General features: G+C 43.4%; 1 protein-coding gene across 1 annotated transcript in view; it reads left to right on the top strand.

Moving 5' to 3' along the window:
- The first annotated feature begins 483 nt into the window (after positions 1-483).
- Positions 484-18,606, top strand: part of LOC144686411 (BRCA1-associated RING domain protein 1-like) — a 179,791-nt gene continuing 161,668 nt past the window's right edge. Inside the window, exons 1-3 of the mRNA XM_078551567.1 lie at positions 484-676; positions 3,181-3,237; positions 7,463-7,611. Of these exons, the coding sequence (XP_078407693.1) occupies positions 558-676; positions 3,181-3,237; positions 7,463-7,611 (325 nt within the window). The 5' untranslated portion in view covers positions 484-557. The remainder of the gene's footprint in view (positions 677-3,180; positions 3,238-7,462; positions 7,612-18,606) is intronic.

Raw genomic sequence — 18,606 nt, forward strand, 5'->3', positions numbered from 1 at the left:
CCTGTGTAACTCCTCCTTCCTCCCTCTATGGGGCAGTGTGGAGCCATCACACTGGTTCGGGGAAGGGGGCACACCATTTGCGCGCGCATCGCCCGCCCGGCCGTCACATTCAAGTCACGCCCCAGTCACCAGGCCCAACCCATTGGCTCGAACACCGATAATGACGCATCGCCGCTGCCTGTCAATCACCTGTATTCTCCGGCCCCTGGGCTACCAGCAGCCGAGAGGCCCTTTCCACGAATTGTCAACGATGGAGAGGCCCGGCGCCCGGGTTGTCAATCACGGCGAGGCACCGTCGCAGTCTGTCAATCATGGCGAGACTCCGCCCATTAAGCTGTCAAGAATGGCAAGACCCCGCCCCCACCCCATCAACACCATGGTGAGCGCCCGTCACAAACTGTCAATTATGGCGGTGCCCCTCCCCCTGGCTGTCTGCCATGGCGGTGCTCCTCCCCCCGTGCTGTCAATCATGGCGGTGCTCCTCCCCCGTGCTGTCAATCATGGCGGTGCTCCTCCCGCTCCGTCTTTGATGTTTTGGCGCGATTTGGCGGCGGCTGATGAGGAGAGTGGGGATGTCGGGGCTGCACCCGGAGCCAGTCCTCGGGCTGACTCAGGCCTGGGTTCGCACCGCTGAGGCCCTGGCCGCGCTGGAGGCGATGCTAGAGTGCTCGGGCTGGTAACTGCCGAGCTTATACCGGCGAGGTTTAGGGGGAGGGGGAGGTAATAGGATCCAGAGGGGGCTTGGGGAGAGGGAGGGAGGGAGTGAGGGGCTTGAGAATGTGGAGTGGGGGGGGGGCGGTGTAGGGGGTCATGGTGTGAGCGGGTTTGAGGGTGTGGAATGGGGCTGGGTGGAGGTTGTGATGGGGAAGGGGGTGTAGGGGGTCAGGGTGTAAGGGTGTGGAATGGGGCTGGGTGGAGGTTGTGATGGGGAAGGGGGTGTAGGGGGTCAGGGTGTAAGGGTTTGGAATGGGGCTGGGTGGAGGTTGTGATGGGGAAGGGGGTGTAGGGGGTCAGGGTGTAAGGGTGTGGAATGGGGCTGGGTGGGGGTTGTGATGGGGAAGGGGGTCAGGGTGTGAGGGGGTTTGAGGGTGTGGAATGGGGCTGGTTGTGGGTTGTGATGTGGAAGGGGGTGTGGTGGGTTGGAGTGTGGGGGAGTAGAATGGGGCTGGATGGGGACTGGGTCTGTGCTATGGTTTGACCTTGGCTGCTGGGTCCACTCTTTATTAGCGTAGACCTGGCCCACGCTGCTAGCCAACTTAGAGCAACAGCAAGCAGTCTAGCAGGTGGTTTGGACAAGTGGGTGTGGTTCAGTGATGTTGGAGCCTGGCTTTTTGTGTTGACCCTTGGTGGGAGGCCCCTGCCCCAGTGCAGAAGTGCTGAGCCATGACGTGGTGGTTAGCTGTCTGCATCACGCATGGTAGCCCTGAGGTAGTGCCATGCTGTCTCCAGGATGAGACATTAAAAACGAGACTCCGTCTGCCCGCTCAGGTGGATGGGAAGATCCCGACACTCTTTCAAAGACAGCAGGGCGTTCTTATGATGTCCTGACCAACATTCCTCCCTTAACCAACAGTAATAAGACACTCCTTATGGATTGGAAGATAGCAAATATCACCCCATGTTTAAGAAAGGAGGGAGAGAAAAAATAGGGGACCACAGGGAAAGTAGTCTGACATCAGTAGGAGGGACAATGCTGGAATCTCTTATTAAGTATGTGAAAACGGGGCACTTAAAAAAATCATCATGTAATTAGAGTCAACATGGTTTTCTAAAAAGGAAATTGTGCTTGACACATCTTAGGTTTTTTTGAAGGTGTAACTTGCAGACTAGATATGGAGAAACCAGTTTGGTGTAATATACTTGGATTATCAGATGGCATTTGATATGGTGACACACAGTAGGTTTGTTACACAAAGTTAGGGCTCATGGGATTGAGGAGTTGTTTAACAGACTGAAGAGTTGAAATAAATGGGTCGTGTTCAGGGTGGTACGATGTCACTGGTGAGATGCTGCAAGGACTCTAATATATCCAAGTTTCCTGACAATGTGTAGCTAATTAGCAAAGTAAACTGTGATGAGTACACAAAGAGGCTGCGAAGGAATATAGACAGGTTAAGTGAGTGGGCAAGAAGGTGGCCGATGGAGTACAATGTGTGAAATTACCCATTTTGGTAGAAAAATGGAAAAACAGAATACCTTTAACAGGTTGGAGTCCAGTAAATACTGGTATTCAGAGAGGTTTGGGCATCCTTGCATGAGTCACCAAGTTAACATGCAGGTACAACAAGAAATTAGGAAGACAAATAGTATGTCAGCCTTTACTGTAAAGGGGCTGTAGTATAACCACAAGGAAATCTTGCTGCAATTTAATAGCGCTTTGGTGATGCCATACCAGGAGTGGTGCATGCAGTTTTGGTCTCCTTACTTAATGAAGGATGTACTTGCCTTGGGTGGGGTGGAGTGAAGGTTCACTCAATTGATTCCTGGTATGAGAGGGCTGTCCTGTGAGCAAAGATGGAATAGAGTGGGCCTACATACTGTTGATATTAGAAGAATGAGAGTTGTCTAATTGAAGAGTTTATTGACATGTAGATGTGAGAGACTGTGTTGACTGGCTGAAGAGTCTGGAATTGGGTCACAGTCTCAGGATAAGGAGTTGACGAGGACTGAGTTGAGGTCAAAGTCATTAGTTAGAGGCTTTAGAATTTTCTGTTCCAGACAGCTAATGATGCTTAGTAACTGTGTATATTCAAGGCAGACATTGATGGATATTTGGGCACTAAGGGAATCAAGAGATATGGGGACAGAATGTTAAAGTGAAGTTAATGTAAGAGTTGAGCCATGATCTTGCTGAATGGTGGGGCAGACTTGAGGGGGTTGTATGACCTATTCCTGTACAGTTCCTTATGTCAAATTACCAGTGCCAGAACAACAACTGAGATGATCTGGTCATTCACTTTGTATGTTCAGGAGCTTGCTGTGTGTACTGTAGCTTCCCTGCATGCTTTAATGTTTTTTTCCCCAAATAGATACCAAAAAACAAAAGCATAATTCATTATAAGATTTTTATGTATTTCCTGTGGTGTGTTTTCTGCTTTAGCTAGCTGTTTGAGTCTCGCACATGGAGAGCAGCAAATATATTTATTTTACAGTATGTGTCTTGATCATTCTGTCTTTCAGTTGCAAACTGCTTCAGGAGCCTGTCTGTCTTGGAGGCTGTGAGCATGTATTTTGCCGGTAAGAGCATAGTGTAGGATGGGTTGTCATAATCTGACTGTTGGCAAATAAAATTGCTGCTAAGAATGCTGTTGTCTTGTTCATGTTACTGTAACACTGTGTAGGAGCTGCTATTAGCGATGAAGCTAAGTGATCCTCCAACCAACGGATCAGGACAAATCTCGGTAACCCTGGCACTTCCGGTCACAAATGGTTGTGGACAATTTAGTAACCAGTGGAAGGAAGAGACACAATGAACATCCCCATCCTTGGCGACGGCAGAGCCCAGCACATGAGTGCAAAAGAAAAGGCTGAAGTATTTGCAACCACCTTCAGCCAGAAATGCTGCACAGATGATCCTTCTAAATTCCAGAAGCCCCCAGGATTGTAGATGCCAGTCTTCAGACAATTCACTTCATTCCACATGACATCAAAAAAACAACTGAGTGCAGAGAATACAAAGGCTATCGGCACTGATAACATCTGGCTGTTGTGTTGAAGAATCATACCCCAGAACTAGCTGGGCCTCGGCCCAATCTGTTCCAGTACATGGCTATGTGCCTGACCATCTGAAAAATTGCACAGGTATGTATCCCCTGTCCTCAAGATTCCGGACAAATCCAGTCCAACCAATTACCGACCCAGCAGCCTACTGTTGTGGAAGGTGTCAACAAGCAGCACTTATTCAGCAATAACGCGGTCACCGATGCTCAGTTAGGGTTGTATTTTAGGACCACTCATCTCCAGACCTTATCACAGCCTTGGTCCAAACATGGATAAAAGAGCAGAATTCCGGAGGTGAGACTGATTGCTTTCAACATTAAGACAGCACTACTCTGAATGTGGCACGAAGGAATACTGGTAAAATTGAAGTCTGTGGAAATTAGGGGGAAAGTTCTCCAGTGGCTGGAGTGGTACCTAGTACAAAGCAAGATGGTTATTGGAGGCTAGTCATCTCAGCCCTAGAACATTGCTGCAGGAGTTCTTGAGGGGTTAGGTGGCTTGGTGTGGTTGATTATGGGGCAGAGGTAATGCTTAAAAAAAAAAGCATTGAGATCCTCTGAATATGTTAAGTGTATATAATCTCTGCTGCCATTGTAGGGGACATGTCAGTTAGTGAAATAGATTTGTTTTCTGTAAATACATGAAGATGAAATACTTATATTTCACATGAATAGAATACTGTAGTTTAAAAACAGTCTGCCTCATCCCTTTGCCTAATCACCTGTGTTATCTCAGTGCCTGGTGCATCTTGTAGCTAGCATGCTGCTTAGGGGCTATGCAAGGAGTAAAATAATAGTGCAGTGACAAAGTATGAGTTTGTACCAAGCCAGCAGTCTTTTAAACTTTTCTGTGTGGGATGTCTCTATCAATATTGATTCACTTGTGACCCCTTGTTATTATTCGCACATACATACAAAACTCTCAAGGACAGATATTTTGAGAGAGCAGATGAGAGCCATAAACCTTGGGTGCTAACCTCCTAAACCAAGGGTAGAAGGAGGTGAATGAAAGGTAATTTCTAACTTCCAAAGGCTTATATCACCTTATCCAGTGAAAAATAATGGAGGAAATGTGCTGTTAAGTCAAGGAATCCCCCCTCAGCTCCCAGCAACCACCCCTGGAAAGTTTTTGACTGACTGACATCGATCTGAAGATTTTGGGGACTGTCTTTGAGTTCAGCAACCTCAATTTGAAAGTCTACCTGTTAATGTCCACAGAGTAAACGTAGAGCTGAAAATATGCAACAGGTTGATTACCTTCTTAAAAGGGCAGATATTCTATCGGCTTGAAACTCTTTCGAGTTATCAACAGTCACAGATTGCAACTCTTTCGACTACAATCCCAGTTCTTGGTTTCCAGGAGTGGGACATGAACCCACAACCCTCTGATTCAAAGGCGAGGGTGCTATGAACTGAGCCACAGCTGACACCTTGAAACCCATCACCAGAACTGATAAAGGAAAATGGGGACAACTGACTAAGCTACCTTGCATTCATTTATCCCAAAACCATGCTGTTTCTCTTTGTGAATGTTGATTACCCCTGAAGCGTTTTTCTGCTTTATTTTTCAGATTTCCAATGTTTTGCTCTTTAATTTTATGCAAGTTCTTGGTCAAAACAGTGCAATTTCAAACAACATAAGGAGCATTCCCCTTTACTGTTCAAACCCTTTGTATAATGGGTATGTTAGGAGATGTAACTGCTAACTGCCCAGCTGTGTCTCGGGATTTCTCAACAGAAGGCCAGAAGCTCAGCTGGGACAGTTTGACTGCAGTGGTTTTCACAAGGTATGAGATTCAAAGGCCCTGTACGATGGTTATCTAAAGTATTGTCAAAGAGCAGACATCTTTGTCAAAGTTTCTATGTTTGAAAAAAAGATGGACATGCACTTCTATAATGCCTTTCATGACCTCAGAACATTGCAAAGATCTTTACAGCCAATTAAGTACTTTTGATGTGCAGTCACTTGCACTGTAAAAATGATGCATTGATTTTGATAAATGGCTTTGATTTTAAGGAACTATCTGAGCTGTAGCCATTTATTGCTTTTATTTCAGCAATGTTAAGGGCAGGAGCTGGAATAGGCTAAGCCTGGGGATAGCATGGCTGATTAACAGCTCTGCCTTGAGACCTTTTGCGAAGGGGACATATCATTGATTGGCTGGAATCTTCTTTGACAGTCACAATAATTGTAGCTGAAGAAAGATATTCAGTGCATCTTAATGTATCCATCCATAATGACCCTAAAGACCCCATGCAGCAGTAGCCAGTTGATTCTTGATTTTATTTGTTTGCTCTTGGGATATGGGCAACACTGACAAAGCAGTAATTATTATTGCATGAAGGGTCAATCACAGTGCGCGAGACTGGAATCATGTTGCTTGCTGGTGACTTTATTATTTCATGTATCAGAGAGAATAAAGTAATGTATATCTCACTGCTTCCTGCTCATCTGCCTGGAATAAATGAAAACAGTTGTTTCGAAGGCTTAGTACTTGGTAGGAATGATAATTCAGTCCATTATAGAAGAGAGATTAATCACGTAGCCAGTGTTTAGAGTTATGCTCCTTACATATCACTATTATTTACCCAGATATTGAGGAGGGAAAGGTGCTCTTTAATTTGCAGGGCCCTGAAGTTATGTCCAATGACACTGAATCCAAGAGATATCTGGCTTATAAAGTCAAAGCTCAAATGTGACAATCAGAATTGTGAAAACAAACCACTGTTCACTCGACCGACTGCTCTTAAAGTGAAACATAAATTCTGTGCTGCACCTGACCAATTTAACATAACTACTTTAGCTGTATCATGGTGTATTGCTCAATTAAAAACATGTGGTTCCGTAACAAGCAGCTTGTTTTGATACCCTCTCCAACATTTCTCTTTGCCTTAAACAAAAAGAAATGATCTGATTATTCATCTCATTGCTACTTGCGGCGATCACACGATGCAGAAGGTGGCCATCACTTTTCTGCCCAGTCACCGTATTTGAATATGATTGTATGTGAAACCCTTTGAGATGTTTCTGAGAGATATAAGGTGCTATATAAATGCAAGTCTGTCTTAACATTGTTATAATGAGCATTGTTCTTCTAGCAGTTAGAACAGATTTCTGCCTGTGTAGGCAGATGTGCACATACACACTCCATATGAAAAAGTTGAGATGGTTTATTATGCCCTCAGTAGGTTCCTCAGCAGTACTAGAAGGACAATTTTAAAATGCCCTTTACTTCATTTAACCTTGATAATTCCATTGAGGGTTTATTTCTTTTTCTCCCTCTCTATCAACCTCTGTCTCCCCCTCACTTAGGTAAAACACATACACATGTATTTTTTTCTAATCGTGATGCTATACCTGTCCACTTCCTATATTAAGTATGGTCCACACTGGGAAGGATAATTCATCTGTTCTACGGACTGACCTGCTGAGTGTTTCCAGTATTTTCTGTGTTTCTTTTTTTTAAGATTTTCAGCATCTGCATTACTTTGCTATTTAGTTTTCTTCAGCTAGTTTTCAATTTTGGGAGGCACAGAGAAGAGGCCAGGTTGCTCTCACTTGGAGTAAGAGGGTGATTATAAGGCTACTTGTCTCTTGGCACACTGCTGCACCTCACCCAGAGGCTGCCAGCAGAGTGATAGGGAGAGGGAAGGAGCAAGTAATGAACTTGGATGTGGAAAATTGCAGGTGGTTTGAATATTGTGAGAGAATTGGTATGAACTGAAGTCTGCTGTTTTTACAGAGTTTGTGTTGCTGATTCCTTTGGAAAGAACTGTCCAGTATGTCACTCTCCTGCCTGGGTGAAAGATCTGCAGCCAAACAGACAGCTACACAGCATGGCCAATCTGTGCAGCCAGCTTCGAGGTCTACTGGATGAAAGAGGCTCTCCAGGTAAAACTAGGACTTGAGAATGGTGTTTGCCATTGACAGTTTGTTTGACAGTCTGAAACTGACTCATAAAATAAAAGCAAAATACTGTAGATGTTGGAGACCTGAAATAAAACAGTGCTGGAAAAGCTCAGCTGGTCTGGCAGCATCTGTGGAGAGAGAGAAACAGAGTTAATCTTTCAAGCCCAATATAACTCCACTTCAGTTCCGAAGAATAGTCATATTGGACTCAATGTTATCTCTGTTTCTCTCTCCATGGATGTTGCCAGGTGTGCTGAGTTTTCCAGCACTTTCAGTTGATACTGACTCATGTTCAGATTGAAGGGACATTACCTTGATTCTGCTATTTGAAAAACTTTTCTTTTTTGCCTGTGTTGACTGAATTTGTCTCACTTGAGTTATTTTCTCCTCATAAATGCACACATATATCTTGGTACAATGTCATTAAAATACTAAGTTAAATAAGCTTAGCAAAGCTGAAATATGTTTAGGTCCTTTCTTGGTGCTTTAGTGAGTGTACCTAGAATTTTCCTGCTTTATCAATGCTTATGCTGAATTCGCTGATCTCACCCTGAGTGGGGAGGGGAGAATTGGCCAGGTAAAAGCAAAATTCTGTGGATGCTGAAAATCTGAAATAAAAACAGAAAATGCTGGAAAAATTCAGCAGGTCTGGCAGCATCTGTGGAGAGAGAAACAGAGTTAGCACTTTGAGTCTGTATGCAGACTCAAAATGTTAACTCTAATTCTCTCTCCACAGATGCTGCCAGACCTGAGTTTTCCTAGCGTTTTCTGTGAGAATTGGCCAGGGTTTGTGCGTCCATGCTGCAGTGTATGTTGTATGTTTTTTTTTAACTAGAGTAAATCAAAGGTACGATCAAGTAGGGCTTTAAACTTTTCGAATTAATGCTTTTATTAACAAGGTTTACAGATAGTGATGCAGACAGCCTTTAAATCATAAGCTGGGAGTTTGAAACTCCAAATTGCTGATTGTTCTGCTTCATGAATGTGCAAAGGTTAATCCTCTTTCTATACCCTGGGTGATAATTTAATAATCCACTGTCATCTTGCATTGCATTCTTCTGGTCTGCCTTGTGCACTAAGCATTTGATCTCGTATACAGACTCGCATACTGTTCTTGAACCTCTTGGTAATTTTCCATTCTCTTTCCCATGGTTACATAGACTGATGTTACCGGACACTACCTGTGTTACCACAGTCTCTGAAGGCCTCCTTGGATGTAGCCATCCAGTCAGTCTGTGTAACTCGTTGAGAGTTTAGTCAACCTTCCCTGTATGCCCTCTTTAACAGTCTTCTACCATAACTCTTCTTCTTTAATTCCTTCTCTGTAATTATGGGTGACTTTAATCTGCATATAGATTGGGCAAATCAAATTAGTAACAATACCATAGAGGAGGAATTCCTGGAGTGTATACGGGGTGGTTTTCTGGACCAATACGTTGAGGAACTAATTAGAGAACAGGCCATCCTAGACTGGGTATTGTGTAATAAGAAAGGAATAATTGGCAATCTAGTTGTGTGAGGCCCCTTGGGGATGAGCGACCATAAAATGATAGAATTCTTCATCAAGATGGAGAGTGATGTAGTTGATTCTGAGACTAGGGTCCTGAATCTTAATAAAGGAAACTATAATGGTATGAGGCGGGAGTTGGCTATGATGGATTGGGAAATGTTACTTAAAAAAGGGATGACGGAGGATAGGCAATGGCAAACATTCAAAGAGCGCATGGGTGAACTGCAAAAATTGTTTATTCCTGTCTGGCGCAAAAGTAAAATAGGAAAGGTGGCCAAACCATGGCTTACCAGGGAAATTAGAGATAGTATTAGATCCAAGGAAGAGGCATACAAATTGGCCAGAAAAAACAACAGACCTAAGGATTGAGAGCACTTTAGAATTTAGCAAAGGAGGACCAAGGGATTACTTTCGCCTTCTTAATCAGGGTACGAGAGTAAGCTTGCGGGGAACATAAAAACTGACTGTAAAAGTTTCTATGGGTATGTGAAGAGAAAAAGATTGGTGAAGGCAAATATAGATCTCTTACAGTCAGAAACAGGGGAATTTATAATGGGGAGCAAAGAAATGGCTGACCAACTAAATACATACTTTGGTTCTATCTTCACAAAGGAAGACACAAATAACATACCAGAAATGTTGGGGAACACAGGGTTTAGTCAGAGGAACTGAAGAAATCAGTATTAGTAGGGAAATGGTGTTGGGGAACTTGATGGGATTGAGGCCGATAAATCCCCAGGGCCTGATAATCTACATCTCAGAGCATTTAAGGAAATGGCCCTAGAAATAATGGATGCATTGGTGGTCATCTTCCGAGATTCTATAGACTCTGGAACAGCCCCTACAGATTGGAGGGTAGCTATTTAAAAAGGGAGGTACAGAGAAAACAGGGAATTATAGACCAGTCAGACTGACGTCAGTAGTGGGGAAAATTCTAGAGTCCATTATAAAAGATTTAATAGCTGAGCACTTGGAAAACAGTGGCAGAATCGGACAGAGTCAGCATGGATTTACGAAAGGGAAATCATGCTTGACAAATCTACTGGAATTTTTTGAGTAGAGTTGATGAGGGGGAGCCAGTGGATGTGGTTTATTTGGACTTTCAGAAGACTTTCGACAAAGTCCCACATAAGAGATTGGCGTGTAAAATTAAAGTGCATGGGATTGGGGGTAGTGTATTGAGATGGATAGAAAACTGGTTGGCAGACAGGAAACAAAGAGTAAGAATAAACGGGTCTTTTTCCGAATGGCAGGCAGTGACTAGTGGGGCACCGCAGGGATCGGTGCTGGGACCCCAGCTATTCACAATATATATTAATGATTTAGATGAGGGAACTAAATGTAATATCTCTGAATTTGCAGATGACAAAGCTGGGTGGGGAGATGAGCTGTGAGGAGGATGCAGAGATGCTTCAGTGTGATTTGGACAAGCTGAGTGAGTGGGCAAATGCATGGCAGATGCAGTATAATGTGGATAAATGTGAGGTTATCCACTTTGGTAGCAAAAACAGGAAGGCAGATTATTATCTAAATGGCTATAAATTGAGAGAGGGGAATGTGCAACGAGACCTGGGTGTCCTTGTACACCAGTTGCTGAAGGTAAGCATGCAGGTGCAGCAGGCGGTAAAGAAGGCAAATGGTATGTTGGCCTTCATAGTGAGAGGATTCGAGTACAGGAGCAGGGGATGTCTTGCTGCAATTGTACAGGGCCTTGGTGAGACCACACCTGGAATATTGTGTGCAGTTTTGGTCCCTTATCTGAGGAAGGATGTTCTTGCTATTGAAGGAGTGCAGCGAAGGTTTACCAGACTGATTCCTGGGATGGCGGGTCTGACAGTTGAGGAGAGATTGAGTCAGTTAGGATTATATTCGCTGGAGTTCCAAAGAATGAGGGGGATCTCATAGAAACCTATAAAATTCTAACAGGACTAGACAGGGTAGATGCATGAAGGATGCTCCTGATGGTGGGGGAGTCCAGAACCAGGGGTCACAGTCTGAGGATACAGGGTAGACCATTTAGGACTGAGATGAGAAGTTTCTTCCCCCAGAGAGTGGTGAGCCTGTGGAATTCGCTACCACAGAAAGTAGTTGAGGCTAAAACATTGTATGTTTTCAAGAAGGAGTTAGATATAGCTCTTGGGGCGAAAGGGATCAAAGGATATGGGGAGAAAGCGGGAACAGGCTATTGAGTTGGATGAACAGCCATGATCGTAATGAATTGCAGAGCGGGCTCGAAGGGCCAAATGGCCTATTCTTACTCCTATTTTCTATGTTTCTATGTTAACAGGTAATTAATCCAGCTAAAGTCCAAAAATTCTTCAAAGTGTGTGTGCATGTGTACATACCAGTGGGTGACTGTAAGTAATGGGGTTAGGGAACTTTATAATCCACAGGAATATTTCTTCAACCGCACTTGTAAAGAGAGCTTTCCACCTGAGAATGGATTTTGAAGTGTTCCTGCACTAACACTTTAGTGCGTGACCGAGATTAGAAAGTAGAGAATTTTCAACCCTTTTATTCGTTGCTTCCTTATTATTTAAAAAATTGCCTGTGTGTTAGTGTTACTGACGGTATAAATAGCTCAGTTGTTCAGCTTGATTTGTTTCTTGACATCAATTTGCCAAAGTAGAGATTGAGACAATACAAAACAAGAACACAAGAAATAGGAGCAGGAGTAGACCATATGGCCCATCGAGTCTGCTCCACAATTCAACACGATTATGGCTGATCTTGGGCTTCAACTCCATTTTCCCGTCCACTCCCCATATCCCTTAATTTCCTGAGAGACCAAAAATCTGTCTATCCCAGCTTTAAATGTATTCAACGATGGAGCATCCACAACCCTCTGGTAGAGAATTCCAAAGATTCACAACCCTTTGAATGAAGTAATTTCTCCTCATCTCAATCATAAATGATTGGCCCCTTATCCTGAGATTGTGCCCCTCTGTTTTAGACCCCCCCAGCCGGCGGAAACAACCTCTCAGCTTCTACCCGATCAGGCCCCTTCAGAATTTTGTAGGTTTTGATGAGATCACCTCTCATTCTTCAAAATTTCAGAGAATATAAGCCCAATTTGCTAATTTAATTTAACTTTTTGCGTTCCATGTACAAGCACATACAAGCTCTTTGAACATCAACACTTACAAGTTTCATGCCTTTTAAAAGATATTCTGCTTTTTTATTCTTATGATCAAAGTGAATAACTTCACACTTCCCTACATTATACTCCATCTGCTATCGTATTGGCCACTTACTTAACCTGTCTGTATCTCTTTGTAGTCTCTCTGTGTCCTCCCTCTTACAGCTTACCTTCCCAAATAGCTTGTTATCCTCAGCAAACTTTGATACATTACTCTCAGTCTCTTCATCTAAGTCATTAATATAGATTGTAAATCGCTGAGGCCTCAGCATTGATCCTTGTGGGACTCCACTATTCACTGCCTGTCAACTTGAAAAAAGCCCCATTTATACCCACTCTCTGCTTTCTATCTGTTAACCAATCCCCTATCCATGCTAAAATATTACCCTAACTCTATGAGCCCTTATCTTGCCTATTAACCTTTTGTATGACATCTTATCGAATGCCTTCTGGAAATCCAGATATACTAAATCTACTGGTTCCCCTTTGCCTACCCTACTAGTTACATCCTCAAAAAACTCTTAATAAATTTGTCAAACAGGATTTCCGTTTAGTGAAACCATGTTGACTTGTTTTAATCATACTGTGCTTTTCTAAGTACATTGTTAAGACTTACTTAATACGGAATAGGTTTCAGCATTTTCCCAGCAACTGATGTTTGGCTAAATGGCCTGTTGTTCACTGTTTTCTCTCTCCCTTCTTTCTTGAAAAGTGGTGTAGCATTTGCCAACTTCCAAATTAACGGAACCATTATCTAAGGAATTTTGGAAATTCGTAGCAAGTACATCCCCTTCTCTGCAGCTGTCTCTTTTAGAACTCTAATGTATAGGCCACCAGGTCCCAGGATTTATCGGATTTTAGTCCCTTAAGTTTCTCTAATACTTGTTCTCTACTGATATTAATTTCCTTACTTTTTAGCCCCTAGCTCACCATCCGTTTCTGGTCTGAAACTTATGTTTGCTACTGTGAAGACAGCCACAAAATATTTGTTCAATGCCTCTGCCATTTCCTCATTCCCTGTGATAATTTCTCCTATCTCTGCTTCTAAGGGTCCAATGTTTACTTTAGCTACTCTTCCTCTTTACATAGCTTTATAAGAGTTTATAAAAGCTCTTACAATCTATTCTTATATTTCTGGCTAGTTTACCCTCATGTTCTATTTTTCCCTTTTTATCAAATTCTTGGTGACCCTCACTGGTTTCTAAAACACCCTCAATCCTCAGACTTGCTAGTGTTTTTTCAACGTTGTAAACCTCTTTTTTAATCTAATTTTATTCTTAACTTCCTGAATGAGTCACGGATAGGTCTTTCTTGCTGAATTTTTGCTTCCCAATGAAATGTGTTTTTGTTGAACATTTTGAATTGTTTTCTTAAATGTTTCCCACTGTTCATTTACCTCCATACCTTTTCGTCTATTTACCCAATTAGCCTTAGCCAGTTCTCCCCTCATACCTATGTAATTGGCTTTGTTTAAGTTTAAGATTTTTGTTTTTTTTTTATTCATTTGTGGGATGTGGGCATCACTGGCTAGGCCAGTATTTATTGCCCATCCTTAATTGCCCTTGAGAAGGTGGTGGTGAGCTGCTTTCTTAAACCAATGCAGTCCACGTGGTGTAGGTACACCCAGAGTGCTGTTGGGGTGGAAGTTTCAGGATCTTGACCCAGCGACAGTGCAGGAACGATGATATATTTCCAATTCAGGGCGGTGAGTGTCTTGGAGAGGAACTTCCAGGTGGTGGTGTTCCCATGTATTCGCTTGTCCTTCTAGATGGTAGCAGTCGTGGTTTTGGAAGGTGCTGCCTAAGGAGCCTTGGTGAGTTTCTGCAGTTTGTCTTGTAGGTGGTACACACTACTGCTACTGTTTGTCAGTGGCGGAGGGAGTGAATGTTTGTGGAAGGGGTGCCAATCAAGTAGGCTGCTTTGTCCTGGGTGGTGTCAAGCTTCTTCAGTGTTGTGGGAATTGCAGTCATCCAGTCAAGGGGAGTATATTCCATCTCACTCCTGACTTGTGCGTTGTAGATGTGGACAGGCTTTGGGGAGTCAGGAGGTGAGTTACTCACCGCAGGATCCCTAGCCTCTGCTCTTATAGCCACAGTGTTTATATGGGTAGTCGAGTTCAATGCCTGGTCAATGGTAACCCCTAGGATGTTATAGTGGGGGATTCAGCAATGGTAATGTCATTGAATATCGAGGAGTGAAGGTTAGATTCTCTCTTGTCGGAGAAGATCATTGCCTGGCACTTGTATGACGTGAATGTTACTTGCCATTTTTCAGCCCAAGGCTGGATATTGCACAAGTCTCAGCATCTGGACATGGATTGCTTTGCTTGTGATAGGAACATGTCACTTACAAACTTAATATGGAATTCAATTGTATTATGATCACTATTTCCCATTGGATCTTTTACTATGACATTACTAATTAATCCTGCTTCGTTACACAACACTAGATCTAAGATGGCTTTGTTCCTAGTCAGCTCCATAACGTATAGGTCCAAGAAACTGTCATGAAAACATTCTACAAGCTCATCGTCGAGACCATTCTTGCCAATTTAATTGTCCCAGCCTACGTGAAGATTAAAATCCCCCACAATTATTATATTTCCTTTGTTACGAGCTCTAATAGTTTCTTCTTTAATACTCTGTCCAACTGTATAACTATTGTTAGGGAGCCTATTAACTACTCCCACCAGTGTTTTCCGACTCTTGTTATTCCTAATTTCCATCCATTCTGATTCTACTTCATGATCTGAGGCCAGATTCTTTCTCACTAATGTCTTTATGTCACCTTTTACAATCAGGGCTACCCCTCCTCCTTTGCCATTCTGTCTGTCTTTCCGAAATATTGTGTACCCTGGAATACTTATTTCCCATCTTTGATCACCTTGTAACCATGTCTCTGTGATGGCGATTAAATCTAAATCACTTACCTCTATTTGTGCCACTAGTTCATCTATCTTTTGCAGTTGCTTTGTGCTTTCAAATAAAGAACCTTTAATTTCAATTTTTTACTTCTATTCACTGGAATGTCCTTATTTGCTTATGTACAATTTTTGTTAAACTCCATTCCTTCCTGTCTCACTTTGCTTGTCTTTACCCATATTGCTATACTGTTCTGATGCCTCAATCTTTCTCTCTGGATTTCTAAATCTCTTTCATCCAAACCCTCCTCACACCCTACACCACCCCCTCCTGTTAGTTTAAAGCCCTGCCTATAGCTCTAGTTATATGATTGGCCAGGACACTGGTCCCAGCCCATTTCAAGTGGAGGCCATCCCAACAGATTAGCTCATAAACCATAGAAAAGTTAGAGAATGAGGCCATTCAGCCCACCCTGTCAGTGCCAGCTGAAAAAGAAAACATAAACTAGCCGCCCATTCTAATCCCACCTTCTACCACCTGGTCCGTAGTGTCTCAGGTTACAGCACTTCAGGTGCTAAACTAGGTAGGTCCCTTTTAAATGAGTTGAGGGTTTCTGCCTCCACCAGCAAAACAGACAGCGAATTCCAGGCACCCACCACCCTCTGGATGAAGATGTTTTTCCTCATGTCCCCTCTAATCCCTCTGCCAGTCACCTTAAATCAATGCCCCCTAGTAATTGACTACTCCGCTAGGGGAAACAGGTCTTTCCTGTCTACTCTATGTAGGCCCCTCATAATCTTGTACACCTCAATTAAGTCACCTCTCAGCCCCCTCTGTTGTAAGAAAAGCAACCCGAGCCTATCGAATCTTTCCTCATAGCTGCAATTTTCTAGGTCTGTCAACATTCTTGCAAACCTCCTTTGTACCCTCTCCAGAACAATGATGTCCTTCCTGTACACAAAATTCCAGTTCCCTCTTCCCTGAGTACTGATGTCAGTGCCCCATGAATAAAAATCCCTACATCCACACCGCTGTTTGAGCTATGCGTTTACTTCTCTAACCTGCTTGACCCTATGCCAATTGGCACGTGGCTCAGGTAACAATCCAGGGATGATTACCTTTGATGTTCTGCGTTTTAATTTGGTCCCTAGCTTGTCAAATTCTCTTAGCAGAACATCATTCCTGGTTATACCTATATTGTTGGTTTCCAGGTGTACCACGACAACTGGATTCTCTCCCCCTCCCACTCAAATTCCACTCCAGTCGTGTGGAGATGTCCTTAACCCTGGCACCAGGCAGAGCTCCCGGTTGTGGCTGCAGAGATCTACCCCCTCACTATACTGTTTCCTATCATTACTGCATTCCTATTTGCTCCCCCCACTTGAATGGCATCCGTCACCATGATGCCATGCTCAGTCCGCTCATCCACTTTGTAGCCCTTCTCCTCAGCCACAAAAGTAGCAAGCACCTCGCACCTGCTGGATGATGTCAGAGCCCGAGGCTCCTCCATCACCACATTTTCCCCATATCTGCCTAACCTGCAGTCACACTCTCCTGTCCCTGACTATTGACCAACTCTAAAGTTCTGCCTAACCTAAGGGCTGTGATTGCCAGCTGAAACAAAGTGGTCAGTTAACATTTCCCCTCCCTGATGCCTCGCAATGTCCACAACTCAGATTCCAGCTCAGCAACTCCGAGCTGAAGTTGCTTAAGCTGCAGACACTTTCTGCAAAAATGGTTGCCCAGGATTGCAGTGCATTCCACACATTCCCACCTGCTGCAGTCATGGCACGCCACCAGCCCTGACATTCCTGTCCAGCCTTATTTATTTAATTAGTCAATTAATTAATAATTTACACAGATAAAGTAATTAAAAGTTGCACTCCCCTCACTTGGAGACAAGGAAGAAAACTCAAGGAAGAAAAGTAGAAAAAGTAATTTAAAAAAATGCTCCTCTGCACTGAATTCCCACCTGAACTGAGTTCCCACCTGAACCAAAATTCCCAACAAATCACTCTGTTCACACCTTACTCCATCATTGTCTTCTTTCTATGCATCCCCTACTTCTCCTGTGGGACAAGATTCCCTCAATTATTTAAATCCTATTGTTCCATATTTACAGTGCAAATATAAAATGTTATCTGTTAATAACATGTTTGGTACAGGGTGTGGTTCAGATGTCTAACTGAGACTCACTAATCTTTTATCACGATTGTCTTAGTTTCTGGATGAGTTACATCAGAACACTAACTTTTCTGTTAAAGCGAGGACAGTGTTTATTCTGCTTTTATGGCTTTTGCTCTTTTTAAATGTTTTGCTGGTTATGGGTGTCATGTTGGACAGTGATGATTGGCAGGCTCCCGGAGTCTAATAAGGTGGCTCGAGCTGGTGGGTGATTGCATGAAATGATTTGAACTGCAGCGATACCAGGTTTCATTTCACTACATATTACAAGAAATCAAAACACCCTGAGTCTGTTTATGGATTATGTACATTTCCTGTATCTGAGCAAACATTTCCTCTGCCAATATTTCTTCCAGTCTGGTAATATGTTGTACATGAAGACTTTTGTCACAGTTGTAGCACTAGGGGTGTTTGAAGAGATACAGATCACTGATTTTATAAGGGAGTAATGAATTGTGGAGGTGAGCCCCAAAGTGGGTAATCTTAACATCAGAGATTCAAGTAAATTCAAGCTCCTGGAGTCTCTCTCCTGACAGGCGGCCAAATCAAAACCTTGGCCAGCTGGCAGGAATAAAACTCTTTGGTTGGAGACTGTGGTTGGGACCTGTGAGAACGGTCCCTGGCAGTCTGTAAGAGCAGAAGCTGGAGGCGATCTGGGTGGGTGCAGATGCATTTGGAGTGGGGGGGGAAGTGGAGATGTCCTGCTGGAGATTCAGTGGCGATCGGGTCAGGGGAGGCTGGGGCTGTGGAAGCCCATGGACTCCATGTGGAGTCTGGGTAACATTCCTGCTCCTGGCCCACAAAGAGTTTGGACACAAGTATATTTTTGAAACTTACCAAAGCTCAGCTGCCAGGCTGCAGACAGTGAGAATCTCTCTGTACCGTTTAGTTAAGATCACATCAAGGCTCTAATGACATCATCAGGCTGCTACTTTTGAATATTAAGTAGGATCCTGCCTGCCTGAAGCAGGAATCTCGCCCGACTTGAAACTTGGCAAAGATAAGATGACACAGGAGAGTGACCTCAGGCCGGTCAGTGGGTCTTGGCCCAATTTTAATGCCTCCTTTGCACCATCTTCACTGGGTGAAAAAGGTTAAGATTAAGTCCTATGTTTCTGTATTGAATGTTCTATACAGGCTATCAGAAATTCGCATCGCAATCCGTTCTCTACCTCTTGCAGAGCAGTTTCTCATTTTTTGCTACATTCTGTTTTCCGATTAAAATTTAAGTGACAGTTGTGATGGAAGATGGATCATATCATCATGCCTTTTTCCCACCAATG

The sequence above is a fragment of the Cetorhinus maximus genome, chromosome 11 (genome assembly GCF_964194155.1).
Source record: "Cetorhinus maximus chromosome 11, sCetMax3.hap1.1, whole genome shotgun sequence".
Taxonomy (NCBI): Eukaryota; Metazoa; Chordata; class Chondrichthyes; order Lamniformes; family Cetorhinidae; genus Cetorhinus; species Cetorhinus maximus.